The 24,269-nt window shown below is 42.2% G+C and overlaps 1 protein-coding gene across 1 annotated transcript in view; it reads right to left on the bottom strand.

Moving 5' to 3' along the window:
- Positions 1 to 346: 346 nt before the first annotated feature.
- JCAD (junctional cadherin 5 associated) overlaps positions 347 to 24,269 on the bottom strand; it is a 126,446-nt gene continuing 102,523 nt past the window's right edge. Inside the window, exons 4-5 of the mRNA XM_088455535.1 lie at positions 9,394 to 12,821; positions 347 to 5,800 (exon numbers count right to left, since the gene is read on the bottom strand). Of these exons, the coding sequence (XP_088311661.1) occupies positions 5,766 to 5,800; positions 9,394 to 12,821 (3,463 nt within the window). The 3' untranslated portion in view covers positions 347 to 5,765. The remainder of the gene's footprint in view (positions 5,801 to 9,393; positions 12,822 to 24,269) is intronic.

Below are 24,269 nucleotides of genomic sequence, written 5' to 3'. Positions count from 1 at the left end.
ATAAGCTTGAGTACAACCAGATATTCTGAAACGTAACCTGTATAATGCGTGGATAAGCTGGAAGCCAGCAAACAGAGTGATAGGGAGGAGAAAATCCAGAGGTCTCTTACCGGTGCTGGAATGCAGGTCTCTCTGACAACCTCTCCAATGAATTACGGTGCATTGAGGGTGTCCACATAAATGAGGTTAGATAACGTCACCTCCAACGTTCTGTCTCCCCCAAGAGCCAAAATCATTGCTGCAAATTACAGCACTGAAATATATCACAGTGACTGAGCAATAATCCTTTTGGAGAACACTCAAAACAAATAGACTGAGTTTATTACATATAATATTTTTTATTGGCAACTTGTGGCATGTGTACACATTAAAAAAATAGACCATATTTTGTAAAAAGCAATAGATACCTTAAATGAGCATTTTTTTTTTCATTTTTTTTTCACTGACATATTTGCCATACAAATGATTTTTCTTTCTACAATATAGAAAAACAAAATAGGTCACAGCAAGTGCAAAACATCAGTGGGATTTGAATTCAGCTGAAATGGTTAAAGTGTAGTTATTGCCTACACACAGTGGCGGCAGCCATTTTGTGGGGAGAGACAACATTCATGAGAATGAGGCCTATCATTTCACCAGGAACTAGAGAGATCATCGAGACCTGTCACTTCACTAGCTCCTAATGAATTCATTGGCTGCATATTGGTTCTAAGCACAAAATGGCTGTCGCTACTGTGTGTGGGCACTTTTAAGATATCATTTATACACATAGCTTATTTTGTTTGTTTTTTTTAATTTAAATGCAAAGGTGTATATTAATGATTACAGGATATTTATTATAAGATATTCTATGTAAAAAAATACTTGTAACAAAAACAGGTGTTAAGCGAAAAACAGCTAAATTTTAAAATATATCCTATGAATGGTTTGCAGATGCTCAACGTATCAACATATTCCTGTAATTTCAGAACCATTCTGTGGATTACAGTTTAGAACAGGGGTGGCGCCTGAGGCGGCAACTGAAATGACTCCCCTCTATATCCTTACACAAGCCAACAAGAATTTGTTTTAGTGTAGTGTACACAATAGAAGACAAATATTGTCACAATAATCATTACTAGGTCTACCAACAAGGTAGAAGCCAATTAGTATACTGCAGCGAGAAAATTGGCATATTTTTTCATTACTTGTTGCCTTTCATCCGTGCAGCGTGAGGCGGCTACCTCAGCCTGCCTCATTTTTAGGACCACCCTTGTTTCCGACATATTGCTATCGCCCGTATAAACCGACAGCTGTGGCAGGCCAGTGTGCTGGTGCCTCAAAAGTTACTGTGAGCCTGAGAATGGAGACTAATGTGGCTTATAGACAATAATAATCTCTGCTCTCGACCACACAATGTGTACAATGCAGGAAGAAAATGGATTGGAGTCATAGGTACAGAATGTCCCTGAAATATAACATTATCTCATGTCAAGATAACACCGGATGCTGATATCAGGTGGCCCCTTTGTCTTGTGGCTGTTGGTCCTGTAGCATGGAGCACGTTTTGATTCAGCGCTAGAGGTGTAATGTAAAAGCCTTTATACATGTGTGAGACGTGTTGCCTGCTCTTGTGTGACATATTTAGCAATGGGTTTTGAGGTAAAATAGCACAGTAAAAATCAGGTGAAGGTGGTGACAATGGCTCATTGCTAGAGCGACTCATATGGTTCCCGCCATTTTTACACCTCCAAGTACGTTGTGGTATGTATCTTCTGTGAAAGCAGACGTTAGACAAAACATTTAAAACAAAGACTATTCATAAAACAATGAAATGTGAACATTCTAGAGCTTAATGCAGTTTAGAAGAGGAAGTGCATTGCAGATCTTTATCTGTTGTCGCCTCAACAGCGATCTCATTCACATTTCAATCTGATTAGCAAGACCTGGGCATAATATGTACCTCACACGGGCAACATAAGCTTTTTGGTTAAAGAGTTCTGTTTATATTGCGAGAAGGAGAGATGTGTCAATTAGATTGGGGATGTGGTTAAGGTTATCGGTGTCAGGCCTGGATGTATCGGTCACTTGGCTAAATTTACCCTGATTTCCAAATCCAGAATGTTGGGAGGGGGATGTGTGTTTGTAGAAATACAAATGCCATCCATATACTGTCAACACACAATATGCCAGGTAAACATAAATTGCCATTCAATAAAAAATGGCAATTAAGTTTTTGTGTGTACTGGCACAAGGAAAGACATGGGAAATACAGTTCTTTTGCTGCTCCTCCAGAAACTGAGCCTTCCATCGTTACATGCCCCCAGGCCTCCTTGTGCCCAGGGCAACTGCCCCTTTGACTTCACTATGCCCATATACTTCTCATGTCCTTTCTTGAAATGGCATTTTTTAATGATTTTGAAAATGCCAGAGAATAGCTCTGCATGAAGAGATAGTTAACATGAGATAATGTTACACATTTAAAGTATACGTCCCTATACATTTAGCATCCACATATAATTAGATTCAGTGGCAATACCATTCAGATTGCATTGGTGCTCTACATACAGAATTTAATGTCCTTTCATATTACAGACATATCTACTAACATATAAAAGGCTGTGTCATGCTTAGAGAAAGTGCATTACTGAAAAAGAAAAAAGTAACAGAATATTCATAAAGATTGTAAACTAGTATGGCAGAGATTTGCCTCATCATGCTAATAACATGTGGGATCCATATGCTCCACATACAGTATATCCAGGACTTTCATACTAGCCTCACGCAAACAGAAAGTCATTGGAGCGATACAACAGCTTGCTTGGAGTACAAGGCAATTCACGTAGAAAATTAATCCGTTCATGTTTGTATATAGTTATAACCTATATTTTAGCATAATAAAAGCAAGTAATACTGCAAACATGAGAGCAATGGCCTCGCCTTTGGGTATATTTAAGTCACAGTTAGGGCCTTAGGGACAGTAATTTGGATGACACACTGTGAAATATCCATGAACTAATGTAACAGTACATATAGTGGGATTTAATGTCCTGAAGCTGTGCTGACCATAGTGCTGGAGTGAACATCATCCCAGTTACTACTGGGGCATAGCTAAAAGCACAAATAAAATGCCGCATCCACTCTGAACTTCTCTTAACATCATTCACTCAAATCTATCATCTGTATATTGCAGAAGCCTAACCCCTGTTTACAGGTCATGGTTTATTGTTAAGCCATTGCTGGTCAGAGGCTCAGTAGATTGGTGTTGGGTGATCCTTGTTACATCTAACACTGATAAGCCATGCGGGCTGGAAATGGAAGTGTTAAACAGGTATTCTGCTAAGTATGTTGTAGGTGTTTCCTGGACAGAACAAATTCAGCCCTTTCCTATAGACATTCAAAGGGATCATTCTTATAATTCCACATTTGTGAACAGATGGCTGGAAATTATTGTCGAGGTCCGACCCAAGCTGAATCCTCCACAATTTATCTGAATGACCTGGACTGGGAGTGGGTGTGCTCAGTAATATCTATAAATGGCTACCTACAGTATTAAGCCATAGTATAATAAGATTACAGATACATATACATGAAACAAGGATGGTGAGCGCTGATGTGTCCTGTAGTCAAAATAGCAAAATATTATCAAGATAAGGTGCCGGTCAGTATGAAACCAAATGGAACAGCTTTGGAATGATAAAGGAGGTGTCTTTGGATGAAGAGTCTGGTGTGTTACTTGCATATGTGACCGGGTATTAGCAAACATAGGCACTTAAGCTAATAGCATTTGTAACTGTGTTAAGACTACAAATTACAGACACGTATAAAGGCAACCTAGGGCTCTGAAAGTTGCAGAACTATAAGTTCCAGTATGCCTTGCCAGCCTGCATGCTGGAATTTGAAGCTATGCAACAGCTGCAGAGACACAGGTTACCTGAGCCGATTCTAAGGTTATATAGACTGTTACAAAATACATAGCAGACGACATTGCTTTTACAGCTTTGTGAGCTTTGCGACATACAATGGTACAGTAAGGCAGAAAATCAGGAGGGTGGGATACAGGCACTGGTAGCGCAAAAGAAGATTAAACACATTACGCCATTAGACCTCCAACATGACAGCAACAACAATAATTTATGTCAACTAAATGTGCTTATTCCAATATAACAGTATTGCTTCACTATGATAATTCTCCTTCATTTGATAAATAACGCTTCTATACTCACGTCACACGGAGAGGAATGACCCACTATTTTAAGGATAAGACCCAACAGTGCTCACCTTTTCTCTCTTATATATAGAGGAGTACAAAACAAATATAAATCAGGCACAATAAAATGATCTAGTCTAGAATGGGTCAAGTTAAATCTGTAGAGATGCATCTTGAAAGAGATTGCCTGTTGGAAGCCATTACGTGCTGAGCTGCTTCAGTGATATATGAATGAAGTGCTAAAATTCTTAGGACTATTTTTTAAGGGTAGTGGTATTAGGATATCTGTAGAACCACTAGTTTATGGCATGGCTAAAAAATGAGTTTGTCCAAGTCTGCTATTTGGATGAGCTAACTGTATTAAAATGAATATTATAATATAGATTACAAGTGCTGTTCTTCTTCCCCATATTGTTTATTGGAGGACATGGTGATATACAGTATCTTGTTGTTGTTAAACACATACCTGACATTACATGCTAACCATTGGTCCTGGCAGTGATCAGCCAGTGCTGTAGGAGCAGCTATCTGATTGGTTGTTAGCAGCTCCTAGCCAATCAAATGTCACATTCTATGGCACACAATACTACAACCACTTCAAAGCACCCCTGAGACTATCAGCACCAGCATTCAGCATGTACTGTAATGTATGTGCACAACCTCTTTAAGATTCCTGACAAGCTCTTTCCATTTGCTCAACAGATATTTATAAGGAGCAAATCGTGTTTCCCATGAAAAATGCAGTTGTCAAAGAGATGTTTACTGATCTCTCTACCGCAAAGAGAGCCCACACTCTACAACACAGCCAGTTCTTTTTTCTCATATATATATCTTTAAGTCCTCCCCCACAGTCAAAATGTTTTGCGGATCTCCTACAGAAAAGACACACATCTAATTAGACATGTTCGTTCTCTTTTCGAGCTGTTGTTTAGAAGGGTTTTAGCATTCATAAAGCACACATCAATTCTTCAGCACAAAGTTCTTCTTTTTTTTTTTCCTTGCAGAACTGTCAGCAGTGAAGAGATTTAATGATGTGTGATGCGTTGGATTAATTTTGTGTTTAGCCATCCATCCAAAAATGCGGTAAAGTACAAGCATCCATATAAGATCAGAGTTGTTAAACAGGATAGAAAAAAAAAAGAGGAACAACAGTCTTTCCAAGTCTATGCAATGTGCAGGTATGGATACATTCAGATTGTGTAACTAGCCTCCTGTGTCATACTTGTGCAGAGTTCAACACTACATTCATTGGGACCGTGGCACATAATAGTAACGTGCCCGTCAGAAAGTAGTTACATGTTTACAAACCTCATTGGTAAGAGTTGGCCAGAAATCTTCTCAATGTGCTTCTTATGAAAAGAATTTACTAGGAAATTTCTTATCCTTCTTATCTTAGATATTTCCTTATATACAGTGCAGATGACAGGTTACGTTAATGTGGCAGTAGTAACGGCAGTGTGGTATGCCACACATTACTCATACACTTCTTGTCTGACAAGACAAAGAAATATTGGCCATCTGTTTTATTCAGTCCGCACTTCTTCACTTCGTAAGAAACCGATTGTCACTGTTGAGGTTAAACTCTTTCCACTCTGGCGGGGTCATAGGCGTCTGTAAAATACATATAATAGAAAAGTCATCAAACCTAACATAATATAAAACTGATTGCTTTGTAGAGCTTGTAGCAATACAATATACTGTTAAAAACTGTCATAGTTAGCCAGGGGTGCAGGGACATATCTATAATGGGTGCAGGGTACCCGGGTCCAGGGGGGCCCCGCACCGATATTACTTAAAAACTTACCTCTCCGAGGTCCCGAGCCGCTGTACAAAAAGCCAGAAAAATGGCCGCCGCGGCCATTTTTCCAGCGTTTTGCGCATGCGCAGTAGACTCCAGGCACACTCTAGTGCCCAGAGTCTACTAATGCTCTGGGGGCTGGCCAGCCGCGTTAGTCGGCTGCCGGGAAGAGAGGAGGGGGTCCCAGACGGGGAATGCACATGGGCCCCCTCCTCTCTAAAGATGCCCCTGCAGGGCTGCATTTATAGTTGGTGCTGGCCAAGTAATTTAGTATTTATGTCCATTCAAATATCCAAAACACGCTGTTTTATCAGGTTTTCTTGGTAGTTAGTAAAGATCTAGTATAGATGTGTCCACATACACCTATCTTCAAATCGTGCCAAAAGGAGTACAATGCAAGGGTACCCTAAATACTGACAATGGCATTTCATTCAGCTTCTGTGCAAATAATCTGGGTAAAGAGGCAAGAGACAGTGGTCCGATATGAGTTGTCCATTCCATGCCTCGCGCAACATATCGTTATGCTTAATCTGTGACTTTATACCAATCTCTTTATGATAAAAATACTAATCCTTGTAACCAGAAGTGACTTTCTAAGTGGCTTTTATGTGAATTCAGAAAAAAGTACTTAAAGTACGGTAATTGCTATCCATGGCAGAATATTTATATTGCGACAGGCACCTGGTGTCATATGACGCAAAAATAGGTAATGAAAACACATCTGTAGCATAACAAAAGAAAATGACCCCCCACTTCCCATTGGATACAGCCCCCACTTCCTGTCAGTGCCCACCAGTCCCACACTCTTTCGTTATTGACCTCTTCCTTCCTATCTGGCACAGCCCCTCCCTCACCACATCTCTTATCTTGTGTGAAGCAGGGGTCGGAGTGTCATGTTCTCCATATGAGATTTTTGCGATAGGCTGTGACATCATAGCCAGACTCCGCACGCCAAGCTCATTACCAGCATGGAGGCGCAGCAGCAGCCGGGAGCTTCACAGGTAAGAAGCGAAGGACTGTCCCGCCTTCATGTCAGCCTCTGGTGCAGAGGGCATCTAGCTGTAGACTGTACCAGCTCCAAAACTGAGCGTTTCCAAGTACAGGCGATGCAGAGCCGTACTAATTTGGAGGTTATCTATACTTACGACTGACGAAGCGTAACTTAATTTAATAAGGAATCCTGAGGGCTTGTACTCTCTAAAAAAAACACTATTGTATGACACCCTACTTTTGTCAAAAAGGTTATGGCCTTGAAATGGAAAGGGCCATATGCATTTAATGCTTTCATGCAGTTTAAACTGATGATCAAAAATATAATAATATACTGTATAAATTAATCTCTTCCACTGTAATTATTTATTTACACTACTGTAGAAATGTTTCTGCATAGAGATTGCCCTGATAATTTTGATAAAAATGATAAACCCAAGACTAATCCCCTTATGTGACCTTAATGGTAACAGCGACATTATGAAGGCAATAACTGGAAGGATAAATGCTGACGCCTATATTTACTCAGGGGAAACATAAGGTATTTTACAGTGTAATTATTATATGCTGCAATAATCCACGTTACAGCAGGCAGTTTTATAAGTTAAGTTGCTTATGATTTAGTGTGTTCTGCTAATAAAAGAGTTTTGGTGCACTTCATTTACTATTGTATAGTTTAATGAAAACTGCATGTGAGAGTTGATGAGAAAGCAGAGAGATCTTATGCTACAGGTATATATTTTACCTTCAACAGTTCCTTTACGTAGTGTCAAAATTTTTTATTTTCTTATGTGAATTTACATTTGTGCCTTACGCAATAGTATTTTTTTAAAAAAAGGAAAAATACGCAAGTTGGTATGGCGACATTGGAATCTATGCGTTTCATTATCAAACACATTTACATGCGCTGTGCTAGTGTTAAAAAACTGGTAGATATAAGGCATAAAATGTTTTAGGTAAGTTTTTGCAATCAAGCTTTGTTTTTTGGTGTTTGTGACACAAGGAAATAAACTGACATGTCCAAGGTCACAAGGGGCCGACACTGGAGTTTAACCAAGATCTACAGCAAGTCTCTTGGTTCTTCTGTTTTAGGCCATTCCTGTTCCCTTGATTTACAGGTATATTACCTGGAAACCCATATTCCACAAAGTTTGGAAAACAAAACATTGAAAAAGAAAAATAATTGCTGCTTTGTACCTATAAAATGAAATAAATGGACATTTTACTAAGCGTTTTTTTTAAGTCACTCTGAGGAGCACTGTTAAAAAAGGTAATGAGAATGATAGGGACAATGGGCCTGATTCAGCTTTGAAAATAGAGTACGATATTGCAAGTAACTGAGGGGCCTATTCATCAACCAATAAATGGCCCGGTAACCATGCGGAAACGCTAGTTTCCGCATGTTTAAGTTACCCAGTCATTCATCATCAGGGATGGTATTCAGCAAACTCCGAAAACTGAAAGTTTTCGGAGTTTGCTGCCGAGAACAAGCGCCATCTTCAGGCGGTGCTTGTTCTTGGATCCCTGCTCCTTCCTATGGGAAGGAGTTCCGGGGATGCGAAGAGGGATCCGAGCGCATCCCTCCGCCGCCGCCTCCTCACTACATCCCTGGCGGCTGTTGTGCACATGCGTGACCCAATGTAACGCATGCATAGCCGGGACGATGGGGAGCAGGTTAGTAACGCAGCTACATTTGTAGCTGCAATACTAACCGAGGGGACAACTGCTTTTCGGAACGGTTGTCCCCTCACCGGAGCAATGATGAATTGCTCCGATGTCATGTTTCCCCCGCTGCGGGTTGGATACTTAAGTATCCCTTGCAGCGAGATCAATCCTTCATAATCGGAGGCCATACGGCCTTCGATGATGAATAGGCCCCTCAGTACCTGGACAAACAATGTTGCAATACAAGGGGGGCAAATACATATATTTTATTTGCATGTGGGGTAAATACTGGCTGCTTGTGCATGTAGCCCAAAAATACTGCACAAATTATTTTTTACACTGCAATTTAGATGTCAGTTTGGACATACAGTACCCCTCCCAAATCTAAATCTCTCTACACATTTTAAATCTGCCCCACTTGCAGTGCAACATGGTTTCACCAAGATGCACAGTTACTTGCAATATTGTACTCTACGCCCAAAGCTGAATCAGGCCCAGTGTAAGGAAAGAAAGGGTTAACTTTTAAATGCGTCTTAAATATACTTTTGGCATAATACTCTAAATTACAGAAAAATAAATCTTATCCAGAACATCCTAGGTCTTATACAAAACAGTTTACAACGCAAACTGTCGCCACAAATAAACTGTACAGTGTGAGAAATTGGAATGACATACTGTAAAAGTCAAAACATATAGTATAAGATTTGTATGAAAAAAGTATCAATTTTATTATTTGGTAAAACTTTCTTACCTGTGCAGGATAAATCCAACTTTTCTTTGCCTTTTGCTGTTATGAGTAGGCTCTCATCTAGGGAGATCACTCGTTTATAAATGGTTCCAGTTGAGAATTTTCTGGTTCTTCCATCCTGTATTCCATGTTTTTCTTCATCAAGTTCATCACCTGAATCTGTGCTTTTAATGCTTAACCGCCTCATGCGTGAAACAGAATCAACTTCTTTCATGCGCGCTAGGCGATCGACAGCGGTGCGAACTGGTGTAGAAGCCAGCTTCCCCTGTAATGTTTCAATCATTTTAGATGTGTTTCTCATTCTTTTTTCAGTGCTACGAGAAATGTTTGTTTCGTTGTGTTCTGAAAGCGGCAGACACACAAAAGATGGCTTCTGTATTTGATCACCGTTTTTTAATTTCTCTACAGCTCTTTCATTGTCAAAAGGCAAATGAAGGACACTCTTCAAAATTCCCAGTGTCTCCTTTGCAGAAAAAGAAATTTCACTTAATTTTCCCCTTGTACTCTTCTCCAGCTGCGCTCCACTACCAGAAGTAACATTTTCTGGGCTTTGAGCTTCAGAGCTCCCATTTGACACAAGACAATCATCTGCTACATCAATTCCAAGAATCCTTGCAGCTCTGTCATGCAGCGATTCATTCTCAGGGATATCCAAATAGTTATGCTCCTCATAAAAGTCTCCATTACGGCTTGTGCTAATAAAATGCTTACTCAAGTCAGGAACAGAACGCCCATGATTTCTGTCGGCTAGTGACAACTTCCTTAACATATTATCCCCGATTTGGCCAAATTTTGCTGAGCTGACTTTCACAACATCAAAAAATGTGTGGTCAAAACATGTTTTGTCTTCTTTGAAGTGATGGAACCCAGGTTCTGGAATAGGTTGTTTTTTATCTGTGGGTATTTTATGTGCATGTATTGGTGGTCCTTGGTCAGTTTTGGCAATCATATCGGCATCTGTGGAAATTGCATCTCCGACACTCTTAGCTTCAACATGTGTTTCTAACGGTAAGCATCCATCAGACAACTTTACAGGTTTATTTATAACCTCAATGTTGTTCGAAGATTTGCATAATTCAGTACAACCCTCACTAATGTCATACATTAACTTTTCTGTGCACCACCGTTGCGACTTAGTTTGATCCTGAAGGGCCTCAAACATTGGCACCTCTTCAACCTCTATAATATGTCGGTTGTTGTTCAACATTTCTCTCCTCATTGCCGTCCTTGTGGAAGACACATCCATTTGAATCACCCTACTCTGCTCCTTCACTACGTACTTCTCACCATCATTAGCACAACTATCTTGCTCTTGAAACTCTTTATTTAAGCTTTCCAACTCGCTTATAGCATCCCACGGGCGCCGATTAACAGGTTTCAAAAGAAATTGGCCAAAAACCTCTTTTTTATTGCATAGGTTCACATCTTCAATCTCATTCTTTTCATGCTTTTTTTCTTTACCATCTACGCTGACATTAGGAAGTTCGAACCTTTGGCATGGTTCTGTTCTAGGTATGTGTGTCACTAATGAGGAGGTCCTTGAAAATGCACTGTTACTAGAAGGGCTAAAGCTCATCTGTCCTTTTATGCCAAATATGTTTTGCCTCGTACTTTCTGGAGTTGGTCTGGGATCTACTAGCCCACCAGCAGGAACAAACTGGGATTGCGTACATTTATTGTGCAGTTCACTTTCTTTTGTACCATTATAAAGTGGTGAAGTCTGTATGTCCGTACAAACGGTTTGAGTTTGTTGATCTTTGTACTGATCGCCTGGCCATGAGCCAGAATATGTCAGTTCTTTGTGTTTCCTCGGCTCATCAGATCTGAGGTCATTTGCTTGTTTGTTTTCCTCTGTTTTGGACTGAGCTTGTTTTAGTAGCTCTGTATTATTGTTCATGCTTCCTGTAAGTGTTTGCAGCTCTAAGTCACTGGAAGATTCACTTAAAAGCCTTTGCTCGTGTAGACCCCCATTGCTATGTTTTAACATGTTCATCCTGTCTGTATTGTCCGCTAAACGGTTGTTGTTCTTACACATATCTGATGGGGCAGAGTCTGATTTAACTGGAATGGAGACCAAGCAAAATATTGTTTCGTTGAGTTTTCTCTTTGAACTTTTCTTGCTAAAAACAAAAGACTCGGGTTCAAACTTTTTAACTTTTGTTACTGTTTCACAAGCGCTATCGGAGTGGGTCTTTTTCAAAGACAGCTTGTGAGTGGTCTCACTGTCCTCTGGTAGACTGCATGCCGTGGCTCCGTCTCTAATTTCAGGCAGCGCACGGCATATTTGATCGGCGATGGAGATGTGCAACCACTGCTTGTGTTTAATACCTTCTCTTTTTACGAAATGATGGCCCGCATTTCTCGGATTTATAAAGGCACTGTCTTGCTCTCCTTGGCGAAGGTTGCTTTCCTGACTTGTATGGTCAACCCTAAAAATATCATTATGTTTTTTACTGTGGTTGAGTTTTTCTGCCTCCTGGGCAACTGCTATATGCTTTATACGGGGGTCATCAAAAGGAATATATTGTATGAAGTGTTTGCAATGTTCCGTGTGTCTGTGGAGGGCTGGTTTACTGAAAAGACCATTATTTCCGAGACAACAGATCGGCTTTTTGTCATTTGTGCTGGTTTTCTCCACCAACATATTTTGGTGAATGCAGTCACTTGAACGAGGCACTTTTTTAAAAGGTTTATTGGCTGCATGTAGAAGAGGTGGGGACTTATACGATGGTGGAGGTATGTAATTAGGGGGTTCCATACCTAAATCATGAATACAAGACTCCTCTGGGAGATCCAAAACTTTAGGAGATGAGAGATGTTCATCTTTTTGTTTGTTATCCTGGTTTTCCGTTACATCAACTGCTCCCCATGTTTGCTGGTAAACTTCATAGGAGGGCGGCTTGGAGGGTCTACTGTATTTCGGTTTGGAAAATGGAGTCTTCTTACAATCCTGGTGTGCAGTATAATTGTCCTTTGAATGTATTTTATTATCCTTTACAAAAGAGTTGTCACCGGTGGTTGGAGATATAGCCATGTGGCATACACCTTCAGGTGAAACTTTTGGCATTAATTGAGATTTATGTTTATTAGGACCCACAAAGGGTCCATCTTCTGGAGACGATGATGTGAACTCTAACTTTTCGCAGCTGCCATCTGAAGTCTGCTGTTCCACTGATTTTTGACACACTTTTTTTTTTACTTTCTCCACATTTTCTGTAACGGTATTGTGACATTCCTTAGTATTTCTTTCTATGATCTTACATCTCCGCTTTCCTTCATTGTCTGTGGCCAATATAATCTTTTCACTTGGTGCTCCGTTGTCCCCATGGTTTAATAAAACACTGAAATCTTGGCCTCTTCTTCTCCAATACTGAAGATCTTTATCCGTCCTTGCCCAACATGGCCTTTCAGTATGAAGTCTGTTGGATACCCTACAACAGAAAGTAATTATTAATAAAAGGAGTAAGGTACAGTACATTCAAGTAGAAAGCTTGAATAAAATACAGTCGCATACACTCCACGTGAGTGAGCATTGCTAATATGGCAGGATGCTTTAATTTATGCCATACTATAACACCCTGTGCTGTTTGCCTCAAATAAACACACACACACACACACACACACACACACGTGTATATATATTTCTTATATAGATATAGATATATACACACATATTTTTTTTTTCTAAAGACAGTTGGATAAACAACTGAAACGTTATTACGTGTGTTCACCACATAATGATCTGCCTCCGTCCAAGAGTGCCGCACCATATGCAGTGTATCCATTTGATTTGTGGGGGCACCCGGCCAAGTTAATCATCTCGTGTGGAGTGCCGGTCCGATGCTGGATTTTATATATATGTATATATATATATATATATATAAAATGATGAAGGCCTATAGTAAACAGAACACTAATCAGACTTCGGTAATATTTCGACGTTCAATTTTCATGCTAGTCAGCCACATCAGTCAGCAACAGCCAGAGCCAAGTTATGTCAAGATATATTGTAATTCACAGCAGAAGCATCCCGATTGCCAACGTATATGTATGTTGAAATAATAAGTCTGATGAGTGCCCTATTTTCCTCCTACTCTGGCGGTCTGAAACACACATATATATATATTGCACACGCATATCATTAAGAAGGTACTTGGTGTGAAGTTAAATGTAAGACACATAAATTAAAACATCTGCAATAAATAAATAAATAAATATTTATTTAGTAAGTTTTCTTAAAAACAATAAACATTGTATTAAATATTAAAGTGTAAGTAAATATTCGGTAAAGTAAAAAACAAAACCCTTTTGTTCATTTCAAAATAAATAAGTCATGAACTAATGATGGAATGGGAAAATGTAAGGGTACTGTATGTATGATTCATTTTCCTCAATGAAAGGTAGAAATGAACCTGGTATTTGTCAGTGAGGCTCTCTATGATGACCATTTTAATGGCAGTAAAGTTGTCTGTGAAGAGACGACTTTGCTGGATCAAAATGGTGACCATAGTGAGCCTCACTGACATGGTGTGAACAGCTTATATAAATCCAACTTTTATTGCTGTTTTCATGGGCAACTCAGCACATGAAAACTGCATTACATGAAAAATGGGCTCATTCACCATTATCCATTGATCAGTGGCTCATAACTATTATACTGCATGCTGCAGTTTCAGTGCAGAAAAAAAAATGTTGAAAAAGCAATACACAAATATACCAACTGCATGCACTAACATCTATTGAATATTACAGTAAAAACCTTACTAGAGAGAGGAGAAACAGGTAATTTTAGCTACTGTCAGATGTTCTGATAGTACACCAAAAATGCCCTCAACACCGGCCCGTAACTAGGGATGTGCGACCTGTGCCATTGCACAGTGCCTGGGGGTTTTACCATCGCCAGTGGCAAACGCATTTCTAGGGGGCGGGGGGGTTTCCAGATGCTTGATTTTAGACAGAGTGTGGCCAGGCCATAAAGAGGACATAATTAACACTTAACCACCTTCGATATGCGTCATACAAAGTGTATTGTGTGTCATAATTCCAGCATATACAGGACTAGCGATCACAGTAAGCCATTAGATGCGGCAGTAGCGCCATCCTGCCTGAACTGAATGTTTTTATTTCAGATGTGAGCACTATTCCAGAGCATTGGAGCAAGTCCGGGAGTCTGGGGGAGCAGCAGAAGAACCTAGCAGTGCCCTGGACATATAGGTCCCGTTATGCACTGGCTAGTGTATTATTATACAGTATTAATAATTAATCCTATTGATGGTCTATAGCAGTGCACCCCTAACAGTGCAAATTTCCAGATCTCCTAGTTGGTGCACAGATGTATTTATTACTGACTGAAACATGTTAGACGATCCACATGTGATGCTAATTATTTCATTGTGATAATGAGTACAACATGCAGCACTAGAAAAACTCTATTATATTACTATTTATATTGTGGTCATGGTGTAGGCTGGGGAGGGGAGATTCCAGGCAACCAGAACCCCTCCCCCTCCTTGCTTTTCCCTATAGTTGCTGCCCCAAGACACCTGCATGTGGCTTGCAGGGTGACTAGAATGGCACCCTGTGGCTAATAGCTCTACTGCAGAGCTGCCAGGAGCGTCTGGGCAGGCACCCTGCGGAGCTGCCTGGAGTGCTCCACTTCTTAGAGGCAGCCTCGCCCCTAGTCATGATTTCACGGGTTTAAGGGGCATGGTTGGCACAGGGTGCACTGTCACCCTATTATGACGCTGCTTCAACATACAGTATATCAATGCAAGTGAATACACGTATAAATGCTTGTAAGCTGTTTAAATCCCAATATATTAGCGTGAACAAGGCATTAAGCCACTCTGTATTGAGTTAATATGCAAATAAACACTCCTATTCAAAAGAACAGCCTCCTGGGTGATACAGTCTACATACAGCTCTCGCTGACACGGTTCTTTTGACTATGATACAGAATATTAATATACAGTAAAGGACAGCGGTCCCTCTTGAACCACTTTGGGTCTTTTCAAATCCTGATTCCACTCCAGCTCTAACCCGATGGTCGGATTCAGGCTCTTGTTACTCCAGAGAATAGACTAATGGTGCAAACACACGGTCAAACCTGCTCGATCATCGATATCGTTGAACGATTTTTTTTCTACTTTAAAAATGAATGATATCGTTGAATGATTTCATGAACGATCATGAACAATGAACGATATCTGACAGTATTTAAATGATGAAGATTTCATAGATATCGAGCAAGTTGGCCTGCATGTATGGTCATCCTCAGATATCGTCCATACGGCCACGCGCATAGTTGGTCGTTCATTGCAAAAAAGTCAACGATATGAACGATCTAATGATAAACGATATAGTTTATATCGTCCAGCAAAGTTGGACTGTGTGTAAGCACCATAAGACCCTTATTTATCTTGGATCGCATGGCTGCGTTCACACGCAGTCTGTCGATGTTTTTACTCTGCGCATGCATCGCAGTGTGCGTGCGCTCACCGGCCGCTGTGATCACAGTGAGCACACAGTCCAACAGCAGTGATTGACATGAAGAGACTGTTTAGGGGTGAAGAGGGGGGGTGGTCGGCAGAACGCCGCTACAGGGGCGTGCATTATTAAGCCCCTGTGAACGTATATGCTGGTAGAGGTCTAGATGGCGACAAGAAGTTTAGCAGTTTGTGAAGTAGGGTCAGGTCAACTGAGCGATAAGGTTCTGACGTTACTCAATGTTACCGATGTTCTGGCTGACTTGCGGATGCATGTCATGGGAAGTGGGCGGCTTCATACAGTGATGGGTGTCTTGGTATAGTGCTGCGGTTGCCGTGTGATTGTATTCATTAGCATATTTTCCCAGCTAGCGGGTGCATAGAAACACAGCCGTGCGATCCAAGCTGAATAAGGCCCTAAACTCACGCTTCAGATGGGTCTCCCGGAGCCTTTTTGCCAATAATCCGGGAGACGCGGGAGCTGGTAACAACACTGGGAACATCAAACATCGGTTCCAGTTAGGGAGGCCAATTCTGGGCGTTTTTTTCAATCCCGGGATTCGGGATTGAAAAACGCTCAATCCTGGGATTGAGTTGGTGGTGGCACTTACAGGCAGCAGCAGGACTCAGTGGCTGCACTCGATCCTCCTCCCATCCCTCAGTCCTTATCTCTCTCCCCCCACTGTCCCTAAGTTCTTATCTCTCTCTCTTACCCCCCGTCCTTATATCTCTCTTGCCCCCTTCCACATCCCCCCGACTACCAGCCTCCGCTTGTGTGCTCCTCTCTCTGCGGCTGCCTGGGCTGGCTCCCTCTGTGAGGATACCAGCGCCCGCCCCGCCAAACTGCAGACAGTCCTCCTGTGTGGTGCAGGTGGGTGGGCAGGCATGGCTGGTGTCAGGCTGTGCAGCATGACCAGGATATCACATCGTGCTGCACACGGCTGGGGGGTAGCCGGGCAGCATCTGAGCCGTCTGCTGCAGGTGCTCAGCGCTGCCCGGCATTAAAAAACAAACAAATAGAAAACCACATACGGTGACTAATCCTGAAATCCCGGGATTTTAGGCCAAAATACCAAAATCCCGCTAATCCTGATCCTGTAATTGGACACCCTAAGTGTGGGAAGCATTTTGCAGAGCTCACCCCACTACTCCCTAGGGCTCCCAGCTGGTTGAGACACTGGATAATTGCATCATCGTATCCAGGATCCCTCACTTGATATAGCCCGACCTGGAGCCTGGCAATCTCGCCTTCCTTCCCATTATCAGGCTCTCTCTGGCTACTGTATATTCCAACCTAGGACGGCTGCACAGGCGGGAAAATGCTCTGGATTTAAGTTTCATCTTGGAGTTGCACTATTTATACTGAGGCCGGCACATTACCAATGATCATGCTGATAATTACAAAGGATTACATATCATGAGTCCGCAATTATATAAAATTGCTAAAACTTATATGATTCCCTGCATGGTTACAATTAGTTGACACTAAGAGGCATATTCAATTAGGTGCGAAAAGCCGCTTTCGGCGAAAAAGTTTCTCAGGTGACGTCATTTCGCCATATCCCCGTATTCAATTCCAAAGACTTTTCGCCGGTGCGGAAAGTCAATGCACTGGAATAGGCGAAAAAGATTCGCCTATGAAAGCTGGGGGAAAAAAGTGCAGAATTGGGGTTTTGGGGTGCAAACTTGTGGGAACCCCCTGCTCCCTTGGGACAGTCTACACTGTTTAAAAAAAAAAAGATAGAAAAATACTTAACACCCCAAAAAATTACTTTGAAAAAGGGGGCGAAAAAAAAAAAAAGTTGGGGGACAAACTTAAATACTAGCGACATAGACTCCAGGGGGGTCACCAAGTATGGGGAGGGTGTTTTTGGGATGGCAGGTGCTTGCAGCAGGTGGATTTTTAAGTTTTTTAAAACGTCACATTAGCAACTTCAAAATATGCTAGCACCCATTTTCATGTACCCCAGATTTGCAGGAACTAGTTATTTTGAAGAAAAAATATTGCTTAATGCCATTCTTCACCACTTATGCAAAAACACTAATAGCAAGCAATTAAGAAAACTTAAGTACCCAGATTAGCTTTATTAGGGGTACTAGTACATCCCTATAGCGATCTCCTATGTTAGTGCAGCTTTTCGGCTACGGACCGTTTTTTACCCATTTTTGACAGTAGTTTCGCTTGCTCCGAATTTGCCGGGTGTCGTTTTCACCGATTTTTTATTGAATACAGGGATAGGCGGGGACGCGCGCAATATTTTTCCGCATGGAAAACCAGAGATGACGGCGAAAACCTTGCACCTAATTGAATATGCCCCTAAGTTGCGCCACCTGTTACTTTCTTGCAGTACAGACAGCCTGTTCCATTGTTGATTGGAATTGTTAGCATAGGGCAGTGATGTCAAACTCGGGCCATCCAACTGCAGTGGAACTACACATCCCAGCATGCACTGCCAGTTTTGCTATTAGGGCAATGCTAAAACTGTGGCAGGGCATGCTGGGATGTGTAGTTGGACTGCAGCTGGATGGCCTGAGTTTGACTCCCCTGGAATAGGGTGTTATGGCCAAGGAGGGTGCATTTCATCGCTTACAAATCGGGCAAGGCGAGGCGCCCCCGCTGAAACAGCCTAGCGGGAACAAAACACATAGGACAGCAGTTAAAGAGAGCCCCTACACTCAATATAAAGAAAACTACAGGCCCTCTGGTATGCCCAATCAGGTCTGTCCTTTGTAATGCCAGATCTATAAGAAACAAGACTACCACAATTGCTGACCTTACTGAATCTGCAGATCTTGCCTGTATTACAGAGACTTGGCTGGATGAAAATGCAGCACCAATCTTGGAAGCTGCAGTTCCAACAAATTATTCTGTCATTCACAACCCAAGACATAACCGCAGGGGAGGGGAAGTGGCCATCTGCTTTAAAAAAGCACTTAAACTTAGGGTCCACCCAATAGAAATTACTCACTCATTTGAGTGCATTGCTGCTCGAAGCTCTACAGAATTAGGATTCAGAGTACTTCTAATTTACCGCCCCCCTGGTGATGGAAAGTTATTTCTCCAAGAATTTGCAGATATTGTTGCTGGACTTGTTTTGGAGCATCAACGGTGGCTGATCCTTGGGGATTTCAATGCATGGGTTGATGATGAGCTCTCACACCTTGGCCAGGATCTCCTGTGCACAATGAATGCTCTGGGCCTCACACAAATCATTCCTTCGGCTACTCATATAAGTGGTCACACTTTTGATCTTGTCTTCCAGATTGGATTAGATGTTTCTGACTTAAATATAAACCCAGTCACGTGGTCAGACCACCACTCAATTCACTTCTCAGTCGTAACCCCTCAAAATAGAACTTTACCCATGGAGTTGACAAGGTATCGTCCAAGGAGGGGCATGACTCCCCAGGCTCTTGCAGCAAACCTGGATCTTTCTGCGGTAATGGGTGCCTGTGAAGATCCTTGTTCCCTTGTCCATTATTATAACAGGGATGTGACAGCTGCAATGGATATTATTGTCCCTGTGTATACGACCCCTCATACCACACCGTCAAGCCCCTTGGTTTGACAATAGTGTTAGTGATCTCAAGAAAAGGGGGCGTAGACTTGCAAGACGATGGAGGAAGACGAACCTTGTAGAGGATAAGTTAACACTAATCAAACATATTGGAGAATATCAATCAACAATCACCGGTAAGAAAACAGAGCTCCTTTCAAATGAGATCAAGGCAGCAAACAATAGGTCAGCTCAGCTTATCTGTACAGTGAAGATGCTTTGCAAACCAGCATGCCTGCAGCATAATGAATCCCTCTCCCTGTTAAGATGCAATGAGTTTGCAAAATTCTTTGCAGATAAAGGCCCTCATTCAGAGCCGCTCGCAATTAGCGCTCGCTCGTTCATAAAAAGGGGGTGGCTATTCAAATGAACCGTTCGCTCTTTGCGGTCTGTTGCCGCCTCCATGTCTGAACGAGCGAGCAAAACATACGCTAGTTTATTTGATAAAAACGCCCCCTGGCCGCTCGCATCATACGTCATGTCCGCTATTTATTAGATTAATCGAGTACATCGAACAGCGTATGAACTGCTCGCTATTCTTGTGGTTGGTTTTTTCAACCACAATATTGCGAGCAGTTCTGACTATAAAATAACCCAGTGACGTGGTGAATGACGCTGCTGTATTAATTATGCACACCCATAAAACGCCCGCTTTGACCTTTAAGCACGCCTGCGTTCTGATCTCCACTCCCCCTTTTCAAGCACCTTCCCCTGTTACCACCCACATACGCCTCATTCTGTCACTCAAAATAGCAGGCACTCGCTATATATCGTACAAATGATTTTCGGCCGCACTGACTGGTTCGCGCATGCGTACTAAAAACCGTACGCATGCGCAGATGTGCGAACATCGCTCGGAACGAGCGTACTGCCGATAGCGAGTGGCTCTGAATGAGGGCCAAAGTTTCCTCCATCCAGGCTGGAATCCCCACAGTGCCATCAAAGGAGTGCCAAACTACTAAGCCTGCCAAGGTAAGCCACCTGTCTCCCTGGAACAGCTTTGACATAATGGATGTAAAAGACATTGCTAAAATCAGAATGTTGCGACCCACCACCGGTGATCTGGACCCTGCCTCAACCAAGCTTCTCATAGTGTGTATAGACATTATTGACCCTGTAATTGCAAAAATAGTTCAATGCTCTTTGCAAACAGCCATTTTTTCAGAACCACTAAAGGAAACAATTGTCAGGCCACTTCTTAAAAAACCTAATTTAGGCCCTCATTCAGAGCCGTACGCTCTGAATGAGGGCCGGGCTCCATGAAAATGGAGCGTCCTCCTGGACGCTCGTATAGCTGTGGGTCACCACCCACAGGCTATACGAGCGTGCATTGTGATGGTCGCGATGGTCGAGACCATCGCGACCATCGAATTTGCGAGCCGGAGCCTGCGGTTGAGGTTTTCAACCGCAAGCTCCGGAGTGATTTTGGCTCTATCAGAGCCAAAATCACTCCCACTGACATCACTAGTGATGTCAGTGGGCCGGCTTCTGACGGGAGGCGTTCCCGTGGGAACGCCCCCGGCACGCCCACCAAAGGGGGCGTGCTGTCAATCAACATTGACAGCACGCCCCCTTTGATCGGGCACAACGAGCGAAGGACTTTCCTTCGCTCGTCGCGTCTGGCGCATGCGCACGACGGAGCTCCCTCCGTCGTGCGCATGCTCAGTCCATAACATCGACCCACTTGCGAGCGGACAGCCGCTCGCGAGTGGGTCTGAATCAGGCCCTTAGACCCCAACTGCATGACCAACTATAGACCAGTATCAAACCTTCCTTTTCTAGGAAAGGTCATTGAGAAAGTGGTGGCAATGCAACTGGAAACCCACCCATCTACCCATGATATTTATGATCCATTCCAATCAGGATTCAGGAGAAGACATAGCACTGAAACAGCCCTGGTATGTGTGCTTAATGATCTTCTGATGGCAAGAGACAGAGGTGATTGTTCAATCTTAATCCTTCTGGATCTCTCAGCAGCATTTGATACTGTGGACCATGGGATTCTAATTGAGCGCCTCCAATTTCTGTGGACTGGATGGCACAGTTCTTAGATGGTTCAAATCATTTCTCACTGGCAGGTCACAGAGAGTTTCTTCTGGAGTAAATTTGCAGTATACATGCTACCATTGGGTGAAATAATCAGACATCATGGTCTGGTCTACCACTGCTATGCAGATGATACACAACTGTACCTGTCCTTTGCTCCAGGTACAAAGGAGTAAATAACAACCCTAAATGGCTGCCTAGCTGAGCTTCAGGAGTGGATGAGTACCAGTTGGCTGCGACTGAACCCTGATAAAACAGAGGTCTTTATGATAGGTCACAGGACAGGGCAACAGCATAGCCAACCAACAGGACTTACGCTTGGGGGTTCAGAATTACAAAACACTAAACATGTGCTGAATCTTGGTGTTGTCCTGGAAAGTGGCTTGACACTTAAACCTCAAGTATCAGCCACAATCAAATCCTCATTCTTTCATCTGAGAACATAGCCAGAATCAAGCACTTAGGACCTCATTCAGAGTCGGTCGTTGCGGCCGCACAGTCGTAAGGGAAAAGGGGCCGGATATGCAAATGATGCACTCGCAAGTTGCATCCTTAAGATCGGATCGTTAGCTGGCCGACCAAGGGGAGGATGCGGCCGTAAGACAAAAAATACCCCCCTACTCGTACGCATTACACGTCTTCTCCGGCCATATAAGGATTAATCGAGACCATCGGTAACCATCAGAACTGGTCGTAGAGCTTAAGGTTGACCATACCCTCTCAAGCACTACGATCAGGTCAGTGTACAAACCACCCATGTCACGTGTGCCATGACACTACTTTGTTAATTATGCACTCCCATAAAACGCTGTTCGCATAATTAGGCACGCCTGCGTTCGGCTCTCCACTCCCCCGTTTTCAAGCACCTTCCCCTGTTACCACCCACAAACACCTCATTCTGTCACTCAAACTACCGACCTGGCTGTGTTCAAGGAGAGAGAAATTTCTGATCGTAGCAGCTAGTTTGCGTAAGCGCATTGTGAACTTTACGCATGCGCAGTTTAGCGAACATCGGTGGCGTACGACCGTGCGGCCGCAACGACCGACTGTGAATGAGGTCCTTAATTCCCTCAGAAGATCTGCCTAAAGTCATACATGCATTTATATCATCACGCCTAGACTACTGCAACGCCCTCTACCTCGGTCGTCCAGCAAAAGAATTGCACCGCTTGCAGATGGTAAAAAATGCAGCTGCCAGGTTATTAACAACCAGCCACATAACACCCATTATCTACTCCCTTCACTGGCTGCCTGTCAGATGGTGAATTGTTTTCAAGATTGGCTTACTAACTTACAAAGCCCTACATGACCATGGCCCAGGGTACCTGAAGCAGCTTCTGATTCCTTACCGTCCCACTCGATTACTGCGATCCGTTGACGAAGGACTATTAACAGTACCTAGAATCTCACGGAATTCGTCTGGGGGTCGAGCTTTCAGTTTTGTGGCTCCAACCTTTTGGAACTCACTTCCCCGCACAGTTCGAGAGGCCTCCACTCTAGAATCCTTCAAAAATAGACTCAAGACTCCCCTATTCACCCAAGCACTTCACTAATGTCCCTTGTTTAAGCTTATTTTGTATTTTGTACTGTAAATGTAAAGCACTTTGAGTCCTTTAGGTGAAAAGCGCTATATAAATAAAATTATTATCATTATAACTAAGTCTCTCTGATATTATAGGAACATGTTGTTGTTTCCTTAATCATACAAGTTTAGCTCATTAGCTTTCATATACCCTCCTGCATCTTTCATACTTCCCTACACAGCGGAATGTCTGCCCTGCTGTAGGACAATACATCACTGCTGTGCTCTATGCATCAGATACAACGATGTTCAAACAGCTCTGAGGCATATGCCAGGGTAACAAAAATAAAGAAATCTGATTGATGGAATAAATGTACAGCCAAAAAGCACAGAAGGACACAAATAATGTATTTAGTAAATGTTACAGAAGGGCATACAAAATGCTATTACATTACACTCATCTACAAGTGGAAATCACCTTTAAAATCAGTATTTCCTCTTCTTTGCGTTCTCATTAATCACCAGACCACTGAATTACACATGACCAACTGAGTCACTGGCAGTTTGACTGCCAAACACTGGTGCAAACAGATTTCTGTACATATGATCCTAAAAAGCACCGTACCTGATTAAAGACATGTTCATGGTATAGAAACCACAGGGACCAGGGATTTTTTTGTAGACATCTGTTTTATGCAATTTATAATGTATTTTATGTTTTGGTGTCCAGGAACGAGTTGTCATAATTTCTCTTCACATCTCAGCCACCAGCAAAATGACAAAGGAGAAAAATTGAATTTGACACAAGTAGGACGAAGATGTAAGCACAATCCAAGAGGAAATATTCCTCTCGGGTTAAAAGTGCATGTGGATAATTCTTGGCTAACTGCTTTGTTTCATTATCCTATTCAAGAAATCCACCATTTGATTTGTTTCACCACACTACATTCTTCTGTATGAGTGAAAGTATCCTGTGGTCATTAATTTCTTTAAACTGAACTTCATATTAACTGTTAGAAACTTCAATTTCAACATTGTGAGATTTAGAGGAACAATATTTTTAAAAGTAAAACCATGTTGGTTTTTTGCTTTTAAACAAATCTCTGCTTTAAATGCTGCAGCAAAATCGCAACAAATCTGCACTTTTGTGAAATCAGACTCTATTACAGTCCACCCTTTGGGGTATATTTACTAAAGTGCAGGTTTCAGATTCTACTTATTTGTCTAGCACCTTCTGGAAGGTATATATATATATATATATATATATAT

Source organism: Taudactylus pleione, unplaced genomic scaffold (genome assembly GCF_031769625.1).
Source record: "Taudactylus pleione unplaced genomic scaffold, aTauple2 ptg000659l, whole genome shotgun sequence".
Lineage (NCBI taxonomy): Eukaryota > Metazoa > Chordata > Amphibia > Anura > Myobatrachidae > Taudactylus > Taudactylus pleione.
This window is presented reverse-complemented; position numbering and strand designations above follow the sequence as displayed.